Source organism: Puma concolor, chromosome B1 (assembly GCF_028749965.1).
Source record: "Puma concolor isolate L17-30 chromosome B1, mPumCon1.1.hap2, whole genome shotgun sequence".
In the NCBI taxonomy this organism is placed as follows: domain Eukaryota; kingdom Metazoa; phylum Chordata; class Mammalia; order Carnivora; family Felidae; genus Puma; species Puma concolor.
The window spans coordinates 46,031,905-46,055,511 of NC_141670.1; the positions used below are offsets into that span (position 1 = coordinate 46,031,905).

A 23,607-nucleotide genomic window follows, 5' to 3' on the forward strand; every position below is an offset into this window, starting at 1 on the left:
GAATGCAGGCAGGGCCTCTTTCCCCTCCACATATATTTTCACCACTGTGATAAACAATCAACCACAAGGCATTTCACATCAGAATCTTGCCTCATAAAGATGTTTACAACAAAAATGAGAATGCTTGAAGAACAGAAGAGTACTTGTTCTTCAAGAAACCATGTCCCTGGGCACTTCACAAATATGCTTACCAGAGACAGGTACAAGGGACTAAAACATCTAATGTGACCCCTGGAGAGTCACTTTTGCTTTAATATATTTCTGAGGGTGGGGATGATGAGTGCAAACAATGTACATAAAGCTAAAAACCAAAGGTTACTTGAAAAGCATTGCCATGTTCTACCAGCAACTGTGATTTCCTTGAAGATGGGCATGTGGTTTGGATTCACCTGCATCGGATTCTTTTCCAGGGTCTTGAGATGGCCTGCTTCATGTCCTGCCAGGCCAGTGTCCCCTCACTCTATCAGCAGCATGCTGACCTGGTCATCTGTGAAATCTGGGTGTTGCTAACCAGTCGAGATGTCCAGATGAAGCAGAGAAGGGTCAGTGAGCTTAATAACTTCTGCAGTGGCTATGATGGTGTCACTGTACTCAGCTGTATCTTTACCAAATCCAGAAGCCACGTTCCCAAACAGGAAGTGGAACTGCCCAGCCTCCCTGACCACCCTCTTGGCACCCTCCCTACGCTCCCTGATGCTCCAGAATGTGATGCGCTTCGGCATGATGGCCCATGGGGATCCCACTTGTCATCCTCCTCTTTTTACATGGCTTTTAATTTTTGGAAAAATCATTGAGATATTCTTCCACAGTGAGACAGATGATATTCGCAGTGTTTGAACCTAACAGACACTTCTTTACCATCAGTTCACTGAGATGTTGTTCTAAATCCAGGAAGACCTCCCGAAGCAGGCTCCTGCAGCCCTCCTTTGCAATGGTGTCTGAATTCCACCCATGTTTGGTTGGCTCAGAGATCTGCCCTCTCACACTTCATTCTTTGAAATACTTCCTTTTAAAACCAACTATAAATTCTTTAAAGCTCTGACAGTAGTTGTTCATGGCTCTCATAAACTGAACATAGTGTAGGCACTGCTGACTTCTCAGCCGTTCTCGATACAACTGAACTTCATCTTTGGATTTACTTAAAAATGAATCCATTTGCTAAAGGCACAGACTAGTTTGTGTAACAAACTTTTATTTTCAAGTCTTCACTTATCTGAGCGGCAACTTCAAGAATCTGTTCAAACATCTGGAAGCACCTGGTGGTACCCACTTTGGTCAGCTTCAGGATCAGTCTCTTTTATGTAGTCTTCTTGTCTGTTTCTAGTGCTTTTTGCAGCCAGGTAATAATGTCTGAAGTGAGAGTTGACATGTACCTGTGGAGCAGCTCAGAGACCACGTTTGGAGAAAGTAAAGGTTCCAGGGCATTGACATCTACTTCGGGGCCAGCTCCATATTCTCCATCACCTCTGTGCTTGTGTAGGTATTTGAGACCCACGTCAACAAGGCTCTTGCTCTCATTTGCTTCTAGGTCTTCTGACTTGAGCTCCTGCATCCATGTTCTCAGGGTCTGGTTGTACATGTTCAGATGGCTTCCGAAAATCTCACAATGGGGAGGGAAACACTCAACCATTAGGTTTGTGGCAATGATGGGTCATCCAGGACATACTTCCTTATGATTTCCAGATGGCAGATGAACCACGTCTTTTTGGACTCCCTGGGGTCTTCCTGTGTGTCCTCAATTCTAGCAGTCAAGTTTCCATCCAAGTTTCCAATTTCTCCTTGCAATTCTTGGGCCTCTAGGGAGATATAAAGCTAGTTTGCCTTTTTTGGTCAGATACACATTGGTCAATTTTTCTTCCTTTTGATAATCCCGACGACTGAGACCAGCAAGTGGGGTCACAGGAGATGATGACCAGCAAATTCTGCAGCACCATCAACATCTGCCTGACCAGCTCATCTGAGAGCCCCTGCATGCTCCCAAAGTAGCCATGGGTGAAGGTCATGTTGTGCAGGTTCCCACAATCTGGGGGCCTGAGATGTTCTTGAGGGTCTCTGAATACTTCATGTCCTTGAGTGGCACTGAGGCTCTGTTTCCAGTCTTTGCTGACATTGGCAAAGGACTTCTGGATGTGTTTGACATCGTTCCATGCCTTGTGGAGCTGGTTCAGGCCTGTACAGCACCCCATCCAACCACAAATAAATAGTGTCCTTCCATCTGGCCTCTGTGGAGGCCTTTTTCTGGGCCTCTTTTCTGCTATCGTGCTCCACTTTGTCCAGCTGGTTCTGGGCACTGAAGCATCCCAGCATCCCTTTGGACTGCTTCAATAGCTTCCTGATCTGTCTCATTGGTGGTTATAAACCAGGTGAAATCCCTGTACCTGTCACACTAGAGTTACCCATCCTCACTGCCCCCAGCGAGGAAGAAGCATCACCCATTTTCTTGGACCCCATGTAAGTGTCACCCAATTTCTTGGACATATTAATCACAGTTACTTTAAAGTATGTCTTGTCCATTCTATCTAGATCATCTGTATTTTGTCTCCATTACCTGTTTCTTTTCTTTGGGTTTTTGGTCATTTGAGTCTCTGTATTGTCATTCATGGTAATAATTTAGATTATTATTTATTTCTTGAAGGTAGAAAAGGAATAAAAGAGACTATCAGTGTTGCCATATCTCAGCCACTAGAAGGAAGCAAGGCTCGGGAGCCTATCTGGAGGCTAATTTGGGTTGCTAGAAAAAAGCATAAATTAAGGCAGAGATAAGACTGACTCTAATCATTTTTATAGAGTGCTAGATACTGTGTAGAAACTCTGAATAATACTAACTTCCAGCAGAGAGGGTTTATTTATTTTTTACTTACAGGTAGTTACAATAGGGATTGATCACCTTGATGTAATCAGGCAAGGAGAGGCACTGAAGCTGACTTCAGGCTTTATGAGAACTATTCTATTTCTAGTTTGAAGTAATCCTAAAGTAGGACCTTTCAAGAACGTCAGCTGAAAGCAAAGGTTGTTTTTCTAGCCCATCCTCTTGCCAGGCCTTGAATGCCAATTTTCCCCTCCCCAGCAGAATTCTCAATTTCTCTGAAAAAATAATCTGGAAATTTTTTTTTTCAGTAGATCAGTATACTGATCAGAATATGCTCTCCAATTTTCTTTAATTATCTGGATTGCTTAGTGATTCCCGCTGAGTAAAAAAAGAAGGAGGTCCATAATCAAGCTTTGAGTAATGCTAATACCTAATTGTGTTGTATAAAAGGCAAGCTGGAGGTACCGTGAGAATGCATATTCAAAAAAGCAAAAGGAAAATTAGAAGATTGTCTTATCATGAAAGTCAAGGGAAGACAGTTTCAGGATGGAGGGAGAAAAGTGTGATTAACTGTTCTAATTCTCTATATTGAGTGACTTACGTGTAATTAGTGATCTTGAAAGAGTATTTTTAGTAAATAATGGAGATGACAGCTAGGTTGGGGTGGCTTAAGTAGGGAAACAGAGATGTGGAAATAAAGTAGCGAATGTAGACAGCTAGTTAAAAAAGACTGCCTGTGACAAGAGGACAAGAAAAAGGATGTATCAGGGGAAAGATGGGGCTGAATAATAAATTGAAGATAAGAATGGCCTTTCTTTACTGCCTTCTTCTCAGTACCATTAGCCAGCCTTTCCCTGCTTTCCTGAAAGATGAAATGCTGCTAAGATATTTTCTTGAAGGCAAGAAAGAGTGAAAGATGGACAGCATTTCCGTACCTCAGAAAGAAAGAAACAAGGCTCGCTGGGCTATCTGGAGGCTGATTTAGGTTGCTACAGAAAAGAGTAAATTAAGGCAGAGAACAGGCTGACTTCAACCATTCACCTGACCTGAGGAGTCACTGCTTTGTCTGAAGTTGCCGTCTCTCCTGCCTTTACAAGAAACAGTCAGGAGACAGCCACACAAGAGCTGCTTTTTTTCCTTTTCAAAAACAAGAGGAGGGCTGGGACATTTCCCCCTAGCTGCAGGGATCTGTTAATTGGCTCCCCAGTAAAATTACAGAAGCAGCCTGCCTGATAATGATTGTAAATGACAGAGACGATCAGGTTTACCTTGTGACGTCCCCAGGGGACTTGTAGTTAGTTTAGTCTGAACTTAACCATCAGCTGCTCAGGTAGCTTTCTTCTCAGCACGCAGTGGCTAGACTCATCCTGTATTCTTTCAAACCTAATTAGCATTAGGGGCCTTTTCTCCCTCTCCCTCCCATCCCTGGAAGCCTCCTTCTTACTGTCCCCCCTCCTCCTCCTCACTTTCCATGTCTCCCTAAGCATGCCAGTCGAGAAACTGAGGATTACTTACAGAGGTTGGGCTCTTTTGTCTCTTGGCCTGCAAGAAACAACTCATGGCTTTGAGCTGTAGGCTACTGTCCCTCCAGGAAACTATGCACCAACTTCACTGAACTCCAACCTCCATTGACTCCTTTACAGTTTGAAGGTACTCAGCTTGAGGATTTTATAGTTCATTGTAGGTGTTTGGAATGTACTGTGGGTCTTAAATAGAAGCTAATATGCCAAAGAGCTAAATGTTGAAGGAGGCAGCTTTCATTAAAACCAAACCTCCAATCTTTTTATTTTCCAGAAATATGTGGATGTGGGTATAGTTACATATGTCTGCATATGTATGTTTGTATGTGAATTGTATGTATGTGAATATGAGGATATTTAATATATATTAGATATACTATTATGTACACATATAAAATACATGTAATCTATGTGTGTGTATATATATATATGTATATGTGTGTATGTGTGGGTATGTAACATATATTACAGACATATATTACATAGTACATATACATATATATTAATCCAAACTGTAATGTATGGATCACTTATGGATCTTATTAAAATGCAGACTCTGATCCAGGAGGTCTGGGACAGAGCCTACTTTCGGATAATGTAGGTGTTGCTGGTTTGGGGACCACATTTTGGAGAGCAAATCTTAGAGAGATCTTTGCATATTCTCCTCCAGCGTCATCTTAAACCTAACTGCCCTACTCCTCAGTTCTGTGCAAATGTCGCTCCGGTATTTCTTTAAGGCTAACAGTCCACTTGATAGAGGGCATTTTTTGCTGTTTCTCAAGATGAAATTAGCAGACTGTGAACTGGTGTTCTGCTTTCCTGTTCCAGACAAGTCCACTGGGAAGTGCCAAAGATGATGTGAAATCTCTTTAGATTTTTATTAGTTTACTATTATTTGTTTAATTTGCTAAATTGAGCAAGTTACGTCATGAATTTTTAGGTAATTTTTATCTATTACACTATGTGTATTTATCTATACGCATGTGTATAAGGTTATAAATTCACTTTTGCTATTTTTTTTCTCAGCATTTTGATGTTACTGGTCCATAACCTTTTTTTTTTCCCCTTCAATTTCTCAAGGGAAATCCCTTTATAGGGAATCTGCTTTTCTGTCTAAGTATGGCTATGTCTATATGTAGACTCATTTTACATATAGACTTCTTGCTCATGACTCACTGGACTTCTGATATCTCAGGATTCTTGTGTTTTATCAATTCTAAAAATTTTGTGACTTTTTTTTTTTTTTTTTTTTTTTTTTTTTTTTTTTTTTTTTGCATCTTCCCCATTATCTCCCTGTCTGGAAATTGAGTTCTTTATATATTAGCCTTTCTCATTCTCTCCTCCATGTTCCCTAACTTCTATTTCATATTTTCCATTTGTTATATCTTTATTTTACATTTTATGCAAATGATTCAGATTTATCTATATGTAACATTGCTTAAGTCACATACTGAATTTTAATGTAATCAACATATCTAGAAGTTCTGATTCTTTTTCAACCCTGCCTGCTCATTTTTTTTTCCACAGTATCCTTTTCTTTCATCATGATTTATAATTATATCTTTTTAACCTTTTTCATCATTTTAAGTGTATGGTCTTTTTCAGATTGTTCTAATATCCAAAGTCTGGGGTCATGCTAACTCTCTTGTTTGATTTGTCTGCTGATTCTGATTTATGAGGATAATTTCTCATTTCATTTCTAATTTTTTATTGTGGGCATATTGTCAGTTTTTAGAAAGTTTTGAATTCATGACCACCTCCCCCCTTCCCCCCCCCCCCAAACACCAATGGGGTTTTAAAATTCTTTCCTGCAAAGCATTATTCATTTCTTTCTACCAGTTATCTCAAGAAGTTGCTTGCCTGGAATCAGATTCTTTTTCCCATTCCTTTCTCAGTTTTAAATTCCTGCCACATGGCATATAAACGGGGATACTGCATTTACATATAATGTGAGCTTGGGGCTTCCATTTCTCATGATAGGTGTTTTTCACACCAACATCCCTAAGCAGAGATAAATTTTCTTGTTCCTTTCTTGGGTCAGTATGAGGAGCCTGTTGATTGCCTCTTACACAGATAAGCTGAGCTTTCCCTGGTGATGGTTACCTTAGGTCTCAGTTCTCGTCTGTATTTCCTGGCTCCACGTGGCATTACAGTCACAGCCATTGACGAAATAGTCCTATGGATGAGTCTTCTATCTCTCACAGACACTCTTTCTGACTATGACCTCCTTCTTGCTTCTGGCTGGAAGTTTCTACTTCTTAAAAAAACTTTTTTAATGTTGGTTTATTTTTGAGAGAAGGAGCGTGGGCGGGGAGGGGGGGTACAGAGAGAGAGGGAAACACAGAATCTGAAGCATTCTCCAGGTTCTGAGCTGTCAGCACAGAGCCCAACACTGGGCTCAAACTCACAAGCCATCACTGGGATCGAATTCACAAGCCGTGAGATCATGACCTGAGCCGAAGCCGGCCACTTAACTGACTGAGCCACCCAGGTGCCCCGCTTTTACTTCCTTTAAAAACTGCTATATGTTTAAAAATTCTTGTGTTGTAATTTATCTAGCATTTCTGAGAATTTGTAGCAGGAAGAAAATCCACTTGAATTCAGTTAGTCATACTGTTGAAACCATAAGTGCCCAGAGTGATCTTTCAAAATATAAATGATGACACATCATTTTTACAGTGTTTTAAAATTGTTAAAGAGCTTCTCATTGATAGAATAACATGTTAGAATAAGATGTAATCTGTTTTTCATGGTCTAAGAATCTTTCTTAATCAGGTCCCACCCATTCTCCCAGTATCATCTCATGTAACTCTTCCTGTGGCTCGTTCCTTATCCTGTAACCATACTGGCTTGCTTTCTTTTCTTGTACATGCCAAGTTCTCTCTCCTAAAACAGTGTTTCCACAGGATTCTTCCCACCTTTCAGTGGTCCTGGATCATCACATTCTCGATCACATCAATATGCTTAGTTCCTTCCCAGTCTTTGACACAATACATAGTTATCTTGCCCATTTACTTATTTATTTTCTGCCTCTAAATAGAGTGTATGCTCCATGGGGAAAGCAACTTTGTCTTGCTCTATCCTTAGCATCTAGCACAGTACCTGATACACAGTAGACAGTGAATGGATATATGTGTTCAATGAAAGAGTATGGAAGTAATGTTCAGCATGCTCTAGTTTAACTTTCTGCTTTTATTAAAAAAAAATAAAATGAGCTGGGAAAGTAGCTGAGAAAAGTTTAAGAACTTGTCCAAGATCATAAGTGTTTAATTAGATACCTGAAACAAGTACTCCTGTCTCCTGACTCCCCTGCCCTATTTTCTTTCTGGTCACCACTCCAGTGGTTATAGAAGGCCCATATCAGGGATTTAGAAAGACAATGGATTAATAGGCTATAGGGTGATCCATGACCTCCCTCCCACTTATATGATGAATTTTGTGGCATATACACACATATTAATTTTCTGAGGAAGAAGCCTATACCTTTCATTCAATTTTCAAAAGAGTCAAAGCCTCAAAAAATCTTAGCAACTACTGGCCTACATACATATTGTTTATAAACTATTAAGTTCCTTGCATATTTTCTCTTGTCTTTGTATCAGTTCTTCTATAAGTAATAATTGAATAATCATTAAGGAAGTGAAAGACCTATATTCTAGACACTAGAAAAGACTGATGAAATAAAGTGAAGATGATACAAATGGAAAGATACTCCATGCTCATGGATTGAAAGAATTAATATTGTTTTTTTTATTTTATTAAAAAATTTTTTTAATGTTTATTTATTTCTGAGACAGAGAGAGACAGAGCATGAGTAGGGGAGGGGCAGAAAGAGAGGGATACACAGAATCAGAAGCAGGCTCCAGGCTCTGAGCTGTCAGCACAGAGCCCGAGGCGGGGCTCGAACTCACCATGAGATCATGACCCGGGCTGAAGTTGGACGCTTAACCGACTGAGCCACCCAGGCGCCCCAAGAATTAATATTGTTAAAATGTCTGTACTACCCAAAGTAATCTCCAGATTTAATGCAATCCCTATCAAAGTACCAATAGCATTTTTTCACAGAAGTAGAACAAAGAACACTAAAATTTGTATGGAACCACAAAAGACCCTGAATAGCCAAAGCAATCTTGAGAAAGAACAAAACTGAAGGTATCACCATCCCAGATTTCAAAGCTACAAAGCTACAATATCAAAACAGCATGGTACTGGCACAAAAATAGACAAATGGATCAAAGGAACAAAACAGAGAGCCCAGAAATAAACCCACACTTATGTGGTCAATCTATGACAAAATATAATGACAACACATCATTTTTACAATTTTTTAGAATTGGTAAAGAGCTTCTCATATATGGGGGGAAAAGTCCCTTCAATATATGATGCTGGGAAAACTGGACACCTACATGCAAAAGAATGAAACTGAAACACTTTATTTTACCATACACAAAAATAAATTCAAAATGAACTAAAGACCAAATGTGAGACATGAAACCACAAAGCTCCTAGAAGAAAACACAGGCAATTTCTTTGATACTGGTCATAACATCTTTCTAGATATGTCTCCTCAGGCAAGGAAAACAAAAACAAAAGTAAACTATTAAGACTACATCAAAATAAAAATTTTAGGCACAGTGAAGGAAATCATCAACAAAATAAAAAGGCAACCTACTACATAGAAGAATATTTGCAAATGACATATCTGATAAAAAGAGATAATATTCAAAATATATAAGCTACGCAGCTCATCCCCCCCAAACCCAAAATAATCCAACTAAAAACTGGGCAGAGGACCTGAATAGGCATTTTCACAAAAACATACAGATGGCCGACACACAAAAAGATGCTCAACATCAGTAGTCATCAAGGAAATGCAAATAAAACCCACAATGAGATATCTCCTCACACCAGTGAGAATTATTATTTTGAAAAAGAAATAACAAGTGTTAGTAAAGATGTGGAGAAAAAGGAACCCTCTTCCACTGTTGGTAGGAATGGAAATCAGTGAAGCCACTATGGAAAATAGTATAGAGGTTCCTCAACACATTAAAAATAGAAATACTCTATCATCCAGTAATTCCACTACTGGATATTTACCCAAAGAAAACCATAACACTAATTCAAAAAGGTATATGTACCCTTATATTTATTGCAGCACTTTTTAAATAGCCAAGATGTGAAAACAACCTAGGTGACCATCAATAGATGAATGAATAAAGAAGGTATGGTATATATGTGTACAAACATGCACACACACACACACACATGCACACACACACTGGAATATTACTCAGCCACAAAAAAAAGAATGAGATCTTGCCATTTGTGACAAGATGGATGGACCTAGAGAGTATTATGCTAAGTGAAAATAAGTCAGACAAAGACAAATACCGTATGATTTCACTTATATTGGAATCTGAAAAAACAAAACAAATGAACCAAGTAGAAACAACCCATAAATAGAGAACAAATTGGTGGTTGCCATAAGGGAGAGGGAGGGAAAAGGGGTGAAAGTGAGTGGAAGGTACAGGCTTCTAGTTATAGAATGAGTAAGTCATGAGGATAAGAGGTACAGCATGGGGAATATAGACAACGGATTGTGGTAGTGTTGTGTGGTGACACATGGAAGCCACATTTGTGGGTGAGCATAGTATAGTATTTAGAGTTGTTGAACAACTATGATATACACCTGTATTGTAATATTGTGTGTCTACCATACTTCAGTGAAATAAAGGTCTGAATAATCATTATCAATTAAGAATCTACTATATTGCTAGAGGATCTAGTGTCATGATTTGTATTAAAATGTTGCCATTTATAAGTAAAAGGTTTTGTTCTAGAGCTATGGAATCACTTTGCACAGGAGTCTAGGGGTATTCTGATGATTTTATTTATCAAGACTGGCAGTAACAACACTCAAATGTTGGCTGTAGTGCATATACCTCAATGTTTCTTTAGCCATATTTCTGGTAATTGTTCCCCTAAAATACTAAAAAATAAAGAGTTTCTCATTCTAAATTCTCTGCTGTGTTGGAAACGAGCTCATTTGTGGGATCAGCTTTGACTCTGGAGAAGTGAGATTCAGATGCTGAACAGATTGGTTGATAATGTGTACAGCGGATTTGTGGATTTTAAATATGCATAGGACTAATCTATACTTTTCTTTCTCAGCAATATTTTTTCCTACCAAATCTCCTATGTGTAAAAGATCCCGCAGAGAATGGGGAGAAGGAATGATCCTGCCTTTGCAGTAGATGTTTGGTGCAGTGTCTTCCCAGACCATGAACCATTTTCCCTTTCATCCCTGAGAAAAGTCCTTCATTGGAGATGCCCTGATGCTCAGCCATTGATAGCTGTGGTTGAGTGGCCAAAGCTGAACCCACTACATACTTTCTTTCAGAAATTAGGATTTGAGAGACAGAGACAGGCCAGTTAAATCTCTGATGCACCTACAACTCTTATCTATAAATGTGGAATTGCAAGAAAATATACTTTGCCACGTGTAATGAAAGGCAACGAAAAAGCCAGTCTGTAAAAAGTGAAGATAAAGATGACTCAGGTAAGCTTAAACAAGAAAAAAGAAAAGAAAAGAAAAGAAAAGAAAAGAAAAGAAAAGAAAAGAAAAGAAAAGAAAAGAAAGAAAAGAAAAAAAGAAAAGAAAAGAAAAGAAAAAGAATCTCCTTGGTCTCTGACAACTTAACTTTCCTTACAATTACTCCTTTTTCCCCCCACATAGACTGAGTTAATTTTATTACAAACTAAGTTTAACTAATATAAAATTTTATTTCCTGTGGATGAATGTTCTTTCTTTTTGGTTTGTTTCATTTCTTTGATTTGTGTGCTTGGATGCAGAATGTCTGCAAGTGCTGGAGTCAAATCAATTGGGTTCAAAAGGTGATTTGATCACTTGCTAGCAAAGTATAATAATTTGGATGCACTCATACTAAAAATTTACTGGTTATCTGAAGGTCAAATTTAACTGGGTATCTTTTCTTTGATCTAGCAACCCTACTTGTGCCATAGCTGCTTCCTTTGTAAAGTGGAGGTACTAATACCAAATTAGCAAAGGGCTTAAGAATGTCAAGGATATCACAAACATCATTTAAAATAATATATCAGAAATACAGTTTATTATTTTCTTTCCTCTTCTCTTTTACCTGTGTTGTATCTGGAACACAAGAAGGTGTTACATACAGAGGTCATCATTATGAGACCACCAATTGGGAGTAAATGGTTCATTTTGGAACATGGGGAAGTTTTGTATACTTTTTATGCAATGATGTCTTTATTCTCAGATTAGAGAATGTGGAAGGTCATGTATTTCTATCTGCCTGATTTCACCTAGACACCCTATCTCAGGATATGCTAATATTCATTCCTGGGCCAGGCATATACCTAGGTCTTAGTTACATACAAACTGGTTTCTGATTCAAACTGGTGTCTCCCCATCTGATCTTTCTCACCTCCTACGGACAGAGATGAAGAAGGAAAAAGCGTGAGGAATAAAGAGAAGGAGAAAATATACTGGTTTACTATTGGCCTGCTTGAGGAAAAAGAATGTAAGATTCTTCATTTGAGGGCTATTTTATTTCTTGTCTCCTGTGTCTAGGTCCTCATTGTTTTTATCTTGCTCACTTTTTATCCCCTGACTGGAGGAACCCAAGTCCTGAAGGGCCTCTTTAACACAGCTCATTCTAACATATTTTCTGTTCGAGGGACACACAGAAAGGAAATTTTCTTACAGAGCATTTGTCATGTATTTCTTTCTTTATCACTCCAGACCCAGTGGGATTGGATCAGACTTTTGCCTCTCCCCCGGGTGGGCTTGCTCATCAACCACGAAGCAATGGGCACAAAAAAGGCATCTTTCCATTTTTATTTTCCTGTCCAAAGTCACCATCTCTGGAGATGCTTTACAAGTAGCAAGCTAAAGGCTTGTGGAGAATATCAACGGGCCTAGTTTGATTTTGAAGAGGCAGGGGCATTCTCCTCTGTGGTTTCCTTCATTTTTCCTTTCTCATTTTGTTTCACGGTTTCAGTTTCACCTAAACGTGGCTGGGGTGGCATTTTACTGCTGTGAGGTAAGACGGTTTGCTTAGAACCACTGATGGAAATAGTTTTTGGCTGCAAATGATGAAGTGATGTAGTCAAAGGTTGTTTTGTAGTCTGGTTAATTGGGTCAACCATAGGAGAATAATTTATTTCTGTAACTGTCTCTGATGCCAGTGGCACCATGTTGATTATTTCATATGGACTCTGAGATGAAGTACCATCCATTTTGTAACAAGAAGTGCCATAAGGGATGGCACAAAACACAAGATCCGAGGGCAGTAGCTTAAAGTTATTGGGTGGCCGGGTAATCACAAACCTGTAAGAAAAGCCAAAGATGACTCTTGAGCCTCTCTGCAGCCAGGATGGCATGGCTACGGGTGATGGCCAAAAGAAGGAAGTCTTTCTGCTGGGCCAGAGGAGGAAATGTTTTTGTTCTGCTTTGCCTCATTGGTTTCTGAGTAATAGTAAATACCCCTGGCACAGTATAACTGAAGCCTCAGACTAGGAATTAGGAGACTAACATTCACTTCTGCCTCTGAAACCAAGTGTCTCTGACCTTGGTTAGGCATGGCATCTCCCTTCTTTGGGCCTTGCTTTTTTCACCTCTTTAATGGGAGAGGGATAGGATGGAGGTGTGGACTGATTGATCTCTAATTGACTTTTGGACTCCAAGTTTCCCTGTTTTTAATACCCACTACACTAATGAACTCAGTTGGCACAATAGTGAGCACTTGGCCAAGCTTTATCAAAAGCAGATTACATACATTCCAGCTATTTCCATTCTGGCTTAGGCCTACCCTAATACTTACACCAACAATTTTCACACAGAATGTAGTGTGGCCAATGGAAAAAAAAAATAAACCAGTTTTATTGGAAATTTTGACTAGTAAGCAAATAGTGAATGTCAGTGAGTCTTAAAGAACACCCACAGCCTGGTCCTGTTTACAGGGCAGCAGGATGCCTTAGCACAGTAGCAGCTACATAGCAAATCCTCAATAAATGTGAGTTAAATGAATTACTACACGAGCATTCATGTCAGAACACTGAGGCAGAATAAGGCAGAATAACTTTTCATGTCTTTCATCCTGTATTTCTTCATCACTGCCCCAAATCGTCACCTCGTATTTCCTCAACGCCCATCTCAGTGCACCTCTGACCTCCTTTCACTGAACAATCTTCCCCTTTTTACCTTTCCTACTGAGTTCCCTGTGATATCTATAATAGTTTAAATAAGATCTACTATAGCCACATATTCCCTTTGAAACAGAAATATTATTTCCTTCCAGAATGTCCTCTCAAAGAGGGGCTGCACATTTTCCCTATTACCATGTTCCATGGGTTTTCCAGAAGTATTGGAGCAAGGGCATGGAGTTCAGGCAGAGAAAGAGAGAAACCAGCATCATTCATGCTTCCCAGTGCTGCTTCCAGAACATCACTTCTCCCCAACATCTTTGTGATTCATACTCTATAGCCATATCACCATCCCTCTTGATTCATCAGTATCATCTATAGACCTCCATGTTTATTTAGGTCTCTTGCACCTGGGATACTTTTTCTTTCAAGCTCTAGGACCACTATCATTTCATGTGCCTGCAATGTTTATGTGGCTTACAACTCCAAGAGCTAGGCACCTTTCTCCTACCCAAGAATCTTATCTCCAAACCACTTTCCTGAGCACATACTGGAAGTCATCATTTCTTGACATGTCCCACCTCTCAAATATCATGCTTCCAGAAATCACTCTCTGGCTGTCACTTCCCATCATTCTGTCCCCTTTCATTCTTGCACTCTAAGTACATCCACTGTTTAACGTCATCAGGACTTTCAATCCTTTGTCCTTTCATTTTCGAGTTGGGTATTGCTTCTACAAACCTACAACAAAGTTCTTCTATTACTCTCGGTAGCTAACCTACACTTTTACCTCTTTCCCAACTCCCTGTAATACTTCCTCCATCTTTTCTCTCAGCAACGGCCATGGCTATGCTTCACTGAGAGATCCTGGTGTTACATACAAATTCGTTTAAGCACATGGTATGGCAATGTTTGCCTTGGCACCCATTCTTTTCCTTCCTTTCTCTGATGAGCAGAAAGTTTTCTTTCCATTCAAGACTACTCCACTTCGAGGAAGTTGGTTTCTTTCTCCCTATAAACGAGAGCAAGGTTCTTTCTATCTTCTTCCACTCTATTGTTTTTAATTTCTCCTTGGAGAAATTAAAATGGACTGAATCCTGTCCATTCCCACTGTGAGAATCTTAGTTTGGACCTACATTATTGAATTGTCGGTAGACTGTACCCTCTCTTTTCCCCTTCTGCCTTCCACATACATTTCCTTTATGTTCTCCTATGCTGCTATCAAGTGGATCTTAGTTTCAACTGAAATATGAACATAACACTCCCACAATTTACACATACCAAGCCAAATGGGCTAGAAATGAGGCAGTCCATAAACATTTACCCAAGGAGCCCAGCAGAAAACAAGTAAATCTTTCCAGTGGCTTTTAGCTTTAAAAAGTTGCATAGAGATGGATGAGGGGTAAGTTACAAAAGAACCCTGATTTAAAATCTGGGTCTACATTTTAGCTGTCACTAGGGACACAGACACCATTCTCCTTACATAGTCAGTAGTAATTGTATCCCAATCATCAGTTCATTCATGTTATTCACACCCATGCTTCCTTATTCCTACATCACTCTCTACTCCCCCTGGACCCTTCTTTGTAAGCATGGACCCTCAGCTCTGGACTTTTCTTTCACATAAAATAAAGTAGCTTTGGCTCCTATGCTTGGATAGATGGGTACCACTTTCCAAGGTAGCATACTCCCCTTTTTTCTTCCGGGTTGTTCTCCTCTTCATCTATCATGCGGTATAAGCCAAGGCACAGGATTCCAAAATTATCTAATGAGCCACAGAACACTTGCCCAAATGTCTTTCTTGGCTGGGGAGAAAAGAGAAAAACATGTGTCTGTTGGCACTTTAATTAAGCAATAACAAGCACTTACTGGAAAGTTATTATCTTTCCTTGCAGTAAAAGTTTGGAAGACCCAAAAGCCATTTCCTAAAATCTTTTATGGTGGCATTGTCAAGTAGGAAATTAGGTTTATGAATAGTTTTGAGCCTCTAATCCCAGTGATTGTTTTTATCACGTGGTCTTCCAGAGCCCCTCGTGGGTGTGGTGGAGCATGTTGTTATGCTAGTTTTTATTACTACCGCTGTTTTGGTAACCAGTAAGAAGTAACAATGAGTAACAGGTTGGGAAATTCAGTTTTCAAGCTATATAATGGGTTGGGATGTAAAGTGAACTCAAGAGAGTGTTTTTCTTATCCTACTCTCCAAATAGCACACAGTCCCGAGCCTTCCTCCTTACACTGTTCTCAGGCTACACCCAACAAGGGCATCATGAGACAACATGGTCAAAGTAACAGCAAGGGGATTCAGTGAAGTCACTTGAGAACAGTCCGTTTCATTATGTGATGCTATGGGGTAAAGAACAAAATGAGGACAAGATATAAGTGGAGAAAGGAAGTGTTGACCAGTCCACTGTCAGCTCTGATAGTAACAGGCAGTTGCTGGCGGCAGTTGTCCTGGGCTGATAGTCACTCGTAAGTCATTCTCAGGTGAGGAACCCAAGACCACAGAAATGCCAAGGACCAGACTGTGCTAAGGGAACTTGGCAATGTTGTTTGCACCTGGAATTCAGATGTACAGAGCATGGGCTTTCCCTTTTTGGCAGTATCTATTAAGACATATCAAGTATAGACACCTAGAAGAAATTGCTTCTTGTGAAGGGGTTTCTCTTTCTACTGATGTCCTCTGAACAAACGAAAAATATTTCCTTATAAATTCCTGCCCCTGCTAACTGGCGGGGAGCTCAATGTAATGTCAGTTAAAGCTAAACCAAAAGGCACTGATAAGTTGATTACTCATTGCCAGGCTAGACCCCAATCTGATCAACAAATACCCAGATGCCTCACTGGAATCTTCCTTAATTAGCTTTTCCCCTTGCCATAATCTACTGCTCACTAGCTCAGTGGGCTAGGAAAATTCAAGCATTTTACGCTACTTAGCCCAATCAGAGTCTTAGACTCAAACACAGAATCCTTCTGCCTGATTTCAGCTGGCATGATCAGATTTCTTTATCAGCTCAGATATAGGAAGAGTGGGCAGACCCTGGGTCAGACTCCCTTGGAGGCAACCCTGCTTTTCCAGTGGGACAAAATGTGATCTCAGGTAAGTCCTTGTTTCTCTGGGTCTCAGCTTCTTGATCTGTTCAATGCAATTAATAACAATACCTACCATGTAAATCCTTGGACAGATTAAATAAACAAAAATAACAAGAAAAACAAAGCAGACAGGCACAGAGAAAATGTTCAGTAAATATTAACTATTAGAGTTATTATTAATACCCTTGTTAAGGTACAAAGTTATTAGACCTCTCAGATGCTTCCTGCAGACTTGGATTTTTTATCTGGAAGATGGGCATGAAAACGACTGCCTTATATGCCTTCTGGAATTGTAGTAAAAAATAAAGATAGCACATGAAAATGCACTGTAAATTATAAAATATGAGTATAAGGTTGTATTATTGCTTGTTATTATTTTTATGCTATAGGCTATCTAGGAACCCAAATAGCCTGAGTCATTTTCAGAAACCCAGAATGGTAAGGAAGGGGGAACCTTTATTAAGGTAAAAGTAGACTCACTTCAATGTCAGACAGAATGGTTTGGTTTAAGGACAGAAGCCCCAGCTTACACCGCGCTCTTCCAGACACAACCGAAGTGCAGCTGTGGGTCAGCCCACAGAAACTCTTATCCAAAAAGTGTTCCAGCTGGGAACTTATCCCTCCTGTCACCAGCATCTGAAGTAATTCCAGGACGTGATAATTGTAGAAGGCCTGGAAAGCAACGACAAAGCCACGTGCAAAGTCAGAAGAACCAGCATAGAAACTGTGGACGTGTATAGCCTTGGAAATTTAGGGGGGGTATCGCTGTTTGAAATGGATCAAATGACACAAAACAGGGTCTCTCATTATCATTATTTTTATTTTTAATTTTATTTTTGAGAGAGAGAAAGACAGAGCATGAGCGGGGGAGGGGCAGAGAGAGAGGGAGACACAGAATCCGAAACAGGCTCCAGGCTCTGAGCTGTCGGCACAGAGCCCGACGCGGGGCTCAAAGTCACGAACCTCGAGATCATGACCTGAGCCGAAGTTGGACGCTTAACCGACTGAGTCACCCAGGTGCCCCTCATTACCATTATTAAAATCAACTAAAAACTGGCAGTTCAGGTAGGGCACTGGGTTAGGCAAGGTGCAGAGTGACCCAGTTCTTGCTCCCTCAGGGCTTACACTGTAGCAGAAGAACAAAATGGGAAATGATACTGACACCAAGGATGTCTTCCAAAAATAGCAGAGGAGTATGTCAGGCCACAGATACCCTAATAATCATCAACAGACATTTAAAACTATGTATTTAATGAGACTTCTATAGATTCCTCCCTAGGGACTACTGACATGATTACTGTCATCTATAATTGAATCTTCTGGATGTGAATCTACTTATATTCCTTTTGATTGTGACCCACTTGAGGACAGGTATTGCCTTGGGCCTTACTGATATTTAGATCTCCCACAGTTCTTGTGTGGAGCTAGAACACAAAATTGTAAGGGTTGAATAAATGGATGGAATTTTTGGAATCTCTGGCATCAAAATAAAACCAAAGGAAGACATGTGGGACAACTGCTTATTTTGAAACCACCTGGAGTCCGAATAACTCCAGCCATTTTATTATTTTTAATTTGTTTTTAAGTTTACCTATTTTGGGGGAGAGAGAGAGAGAGAGAGACAGAGACAGAGAGAGGGAGAGCACATGTGGGGTAGGGACAGAGAAAGAGGCAGAGAGACTTCCAAGCAGGTTCCATGCTGACACAGCACAGAGCCCGATGCAGGGCTCGAACTCACGAACCGTGAGATCACGACCTGAGCCGAAACCAAGAGTTTCGCAAACGCTTAACTGACTGAGCCACCCAGGGAGACCCTGGCCCTAGCTATTTTCTTAAACTTCTTTTCCAAAGGATTCCTACCATATTCAGTGTAAACTGGCCATTGGCATACATGTAATTAGCACTGGAATACATTACCCATCAGATTTTCTCAAATCTGAATACATAGAGTTTTAAATGTTATACTTTTTGTTTTATCTAAATTAGGCTTTTACTCCAGTAGACATGACAATTCATAGGTTTAAATAGTACCTATAGAAAAACTAGTAATTTTTTAAATTAAAAACAATGGGGCACCTGGTGGTTCAGTTGGTTAAAGCATCCGACTCGTGATTTTGGCTCAGGTCATGATCTTACTTGCTTGGGATTCTCTTTCTTCTCTGCCCCTCCTGACCCCCACCCCCAAATAAGCAGATAAAAACTTAAAAAAAAAATAATAGTAATGAACTCAATTGTTACTGTCTTAGAAATGTTGACATTCACTTTCTCTACTCTCAGATTCAAGGACTCATCTTCTGCAGACTGAATTATGATAGCAACCTGTTTACCTGTCTTCCCGTCTTGTTTTTCTTCTCACTTGGAATCCTTGTTCGAACTGTTTCCAGAGAGATTCTCTCGAACACAAATCAAGTCATGCCATCCACCTCCTAAAACCTTCAGTGTCATAACCCTTGCTGTAAAACCAAGCTCATCTCCTCTGTGAATGGTGCCCTCCAGTGCTCAATAGTCTGTTGCTGAAGCTACATGTTTACTCCTTCATGCCTTTGCTTTAGAACATCTGATCGCTCATCAACTTGGGGATCTCTTCATCAGAATGAAGTTTTCCTTTCTTTGTGATCCCACAGCCACTGGCTTTTGCTTCATTTCATCTTTCTGTATTTTAAGGTTGGTAGTTTTTCTGAAACATACTTGACTTTGAATCTTGGACTGGTTTGTTCTAGCTGAATACTTTTGGAAAATTCACGTGCTCCTTCTCAGAAACCAGTTCCATAACCTTTACAGTTGACATGATAATACCACCTTTGAATATTGTTTGTGGGATGAAATAGATCTACTGCACACATTATTAAGTTCTGTTCTCTTCAACATTGGTTCTCATGTATCTGGATCACCTGGAAGGATATTCATGAGTGTGGGTTTCTGGAATCCAAGATTTACTGGATCAGAATTTATGGACAGGAGTGAGAATCAGAAATTTAAAGGCCACCTCTAGTGGTTCTGCCACTGGTTGGTGCTCAGATCACTCTGGGCAACATTTCCTTAAATGATGTGCTCTTTCTGAGGACAGACTTTGTCTACTTAACATTCATGTTGTCAGGGGTGCATTGAACAAAGCAGGTGTTCAAAGCTGTACGAATATTGACTGCAATTGGCTGTTGATTTTTAACAAATAAACAAATATTTCTAGCAAAACGTAGAGGCCATTGGGACAAGAGGGCCTAGGAAATAATACAAGCTATATGATTTAAGAGAGAATAAAAGGAAAATAAGTTCTAAAGTAGTTTTCAGACTAAAAGATGACTTCAAATGTCCTGAGGGGATCCCCTGACTGACGGTCTTCTCCTTACATTTCTTCTTTGTTCCATGTTGCTACCACCTAGAAGGGAGCTTCCAGAATTGGCTCACTGAAATCCAGGGGTGAACAGGGGACGTAAATCCAGGTTGAGCCACAATCCGTTTAAGAACAACTGGCCATAGTGTACAGTGATCAAACATAATGCTGTTAGAATAATTCTCCACTGATGAAAGCAAAGGTCTAAATTCTAGGGTTGTTCTGGTGTCAAGGGCTCTCGGGAAACATGTGCTTTGCATATTTAACAGAGAGAGGCTTAGCTGTTGAATATGTCATTTCTTCAGTTTTGACTTCAAAAGGATTGCAATTCTATGTTGGGGAAAATAATGGGATTTACATGTCACCCTTATTCTGAGAGCTCATCTAGTATTCTTATTATCCTGGGTTCTCTCCTATTGGCCTCTTCCCCGCCCCCCTCACCTCCCTCCCTTCCTTCCTCCTTTCTTTTTTTTCTTTCTCAAGAAAATATGAAAGTTGAAATGTGCTTCACATATTTTAAACTTGGGTAGTGTTTCTGATATAATCAGATTTAGCAGAATTTGGACTTGCAGCGTTAGAAAATGTTGAGGCCCAAAGTGTCTTCACTTTTAGCTACAATGAAGCTTGAGGTCTGTCTCATAACCTACAACATTTCCTAATAACATAGATAGTAACACCCTAGCTCCTTGCTGCTTTTTATTCTGAAAATCCATCTCCAAAGGCTGTAAGACCAACCATTCTTATCAAATATTTCTAATTGAAAATGAGGCTACATGGTAGGGAAACTGCAAGTAACCAGCAGAGGGACCTTAAGGGAGTCACATACTTTCTGTGAGCCGCAATTTTCTTACAAGTAAGGAAATTGCTGCCTACGTTCATGTCCAGTTCTGAAGTCCAATTGTTATAAAGCCATACAGGAGTCCTGCTTATGGATCTGAGTGTCTCTCCATATATTTTTTTAAAGTTTATTTATTTATTTTGAGGGGGGTGGGGAGAGAGAGAAAGAGCATGAGCGTGCATGTGCAGGGGTGAGGGGCAGAGAGAGAGAGAGAGAGGGAGAGAGACAATCCCAAGCAGGCTTCCGCACTGTCAGCGCAGAGCCTGATGTGGGGCTTGAACTCATGAACCGTGAGGTCATGACCTGAGCAGAAACCAAGAGTTGGACACTCAACTGACTGAGCTACCCAGGTGCCCCTCCACATTCATATTTTTTTTACAGTATTGAGCTGAGAGAGGATTAAATGTGAATGTGAATTATGTTTCACCGGACTGTTTTCCCATCTGGGGCAGTTTACAGTAGTATACCAGAGGCAACTTGAAGCCGTAGTGTCAGCTGTGCCCGATTTGGAGGGAAGCACTATTATTTTACGTTGGAAAAAAAAAAATCACCGGTGTATCAGGGGATAGAATGAAAAAGGACACGAAATCCAAAACAAAACTTCAGTATAAGCAGTGACGACTTCATAGCACGTTATTCAGGTTTTGTTCCATCCTTGGGACCCACACCTTCATTCCTTTGTGTTTATTAAGGGAGGGCAGAGGAAAAGGTGGAGAAGTCCAGACTGGTGATCTAATCTCATTTCAGACACGGGTGCGGCGTGTCCTGAGGGGAATCTGTTCTGAATGCATCTGTTTTCCCCTTTGCCCTTCTGGGTAGTATGGGCATCAGGGGAACAAGCTCTGACTTGTGACCTCTGACCATGCAGCAGCAGGAAACAGATCTCTTGGTGCCCTGAGCTGGGCAGCAGGTCCAAAGAACCGCTTAGAAGGTGTTTCTTGGGAAGGGGCATTATGAGGCAAAAGGCACATGCTAAATGGGGTGGGATGGTGGACCCCTGTCCCTCACACAGGACTCAGGGCCGGAAACTGGATATCTTGTCTCAGAACAGCGGATGGGATTCTGCTCCTTCCATTTCACGCCTCTCTCTATGGGTCCCATATTCTAACTTCTAGGAGTGACCTTCCAGAAATCCTCCTTTGAATCAAATTGGAGGCAGAGCCTCACACACAGTGCAGATGAAAGCTGAGTTGTTCTGACTGGGGGGAGGGGTACAGGTGTGTGGGGGTGCCCTGATGGGGTGAGTGTGCCCAGGGGGACCCCCTCGCTGCTTGTGTGCTCAGCAGCTCCTGAGCACGCTGGAAGGCAGATCCCTTTTGGCAAAACTTGAAAGTCAATGCACTGGAAGGCTACTCATAATCACAAAGATTTCTGGAAGGACAGGACTCTGACAGCAAGGTCTGACTCTGGAATCACAGAAAGTAGGGTTTGAAAACCAGCTTGTCATCTGTAAGTGCTGTGACTTTGGCACTTTATGTATCCCTCTAAGCCTCAGACTCTTTATCTGTAAAATGAGGCTCATAATTATATTCTCCTAATTGGGTTGAAAGAAGAATTCAACATGGTATTGCAGGTAATGCGCTTAGCAAAGACCTTGACCCAAAGTAAGTGCTTCAGAGATGTTATTATTATTCCTATCACAGTTATTGCTCTGATTCCTAATATTACCCTAACAACAGAACTTATTCGAAGAAGTTGCCACGAGGTCTGTGCTGAGAAAGAGCCGCAGGTGTGATCTGCAGGCAAAGAAACTGACCATTCGTGGCACCTGCCGTGGGGATGGGTTAGAGGGAGTGATAGCCACGGACGGAGCTTGCAACTGCCATCCTAACTTTAAGGAGAGACCAAGATCCTTGCCTTTCTCCCCCGCCTCTGAGTAAGAAGATGCTCTGATAAGAATGGAGAATAAAGCAGAGCGGTGACGAACATATTCCGAGGCCACTGCTCTCATTTCCGCAAGACCAAGGGTCAGGTCAGGAGGCCAGCCAACATCAAATGGTACTCAGAAGAGGGGAGACGATAGACTTGGAGGCTCAGGTCTGACCTGTGGCCTCTTTCTTTCTATGTGGCTAGACAATGGGAAGTCACCCCCACCCTTAGAAAGCCAGGTGGACCCTGCAGCACCAGACGTCAGGGCAAAGGAGACAAGGGTGGGCAGTTACCTGATTATTTTCAAAGGTCTAGTTCACCTCCTCGTGGCCAGAGATTTGGGGCTGGAGCTCTAAATAGTATTAAAGTGTGTTCATTTTTTTGTGTTGTACATCATTAAGGATTCAAGAGCTGGGGCAGAAGGTCACTAGGTAGATATGCAGAGGGTCAAGACCCAAGCCAGCCCCTTTGACATAAAAGTTCCATTGCTATGCTCACCCTATGTTCTGTTGACCAAGTGCTAGTCTTTTTAATTTTATTTTTTAACTTTTATTTAGTTTTGAGAGAGAGAAAGAAAGAGAGACAGAGTGCGAGCAGGGGAGGGACAGAGAGAGAGGGAGACAGAGAATCTGAAGCAGGCTCCAGGCTCTGAGCTGTCAGCACACAGCCCGACGCAGGGCTTGAACCCACGAACCGTGACATCATGTCCTGAGCCGAAGTGGGATGCTTAACCAACTGAGCCACTCAGACACCCCTGTCCTTGCAGACAAAGTGAGGGTCCAGTGTGGCTTGTGACCTCATGTGACTCAGTTGTGTGGCTTTTTCTCTTCCACAGACTTCACTGTAGGGCCTCAGAAAAGACTCCTGAGTTCTTACATAGCTTATTTCCTTTTCCAGGAGGATGAACTTGTCCTTTCCCACTGAGAAGCCCAATGGTGCAATACCTGAAGGTAGCCTGGGAGGAGGT

The 23,607-nt window shown here is 40.8% G+C and overlaps 1 protein-coding gene and 1 pseudogene across 1 annotated transcript in view; both read right to left on the minus strand.

Moving 5' to 3' along the window:
• Positions 1-239: 239 nt before the first annotated feature.
• Positions 240-2,186, minus strand: LOC112858918 (exocyst complex component 3 pseudogene; annotated as a pseudogene).
• Positions 2,187-12,189: 10,003 nt separating this feature from the next.
• The window catches only part of KCNU1 (potassium calcium-activated channel subfamily U member 1), a 149,109-nt gene continuing 137,691 nt past the window's right edge, over positions 12,190-23,607 (minus strand). The window contains exons 25-27 of the mRNA XM_086703723.1: positions 17,083-17,274; positions 15,204-15,317; positions 12,190-12,696 (exon numbers count right to left, since the gene is read on the minus strand). Coding sequence (XP_086559849.1) covers positions 12,286-12,696; positions 15,204-15,317; positions 17,083-17,274 — 717 coding nt within the window. The 3' untranslated portion in view covers positions 12,190-12,285. The remainder of the gene's footprint in view (positions 12,697-15,203; positions 15,318-17,082; positions 17,275-23,607) is intronic.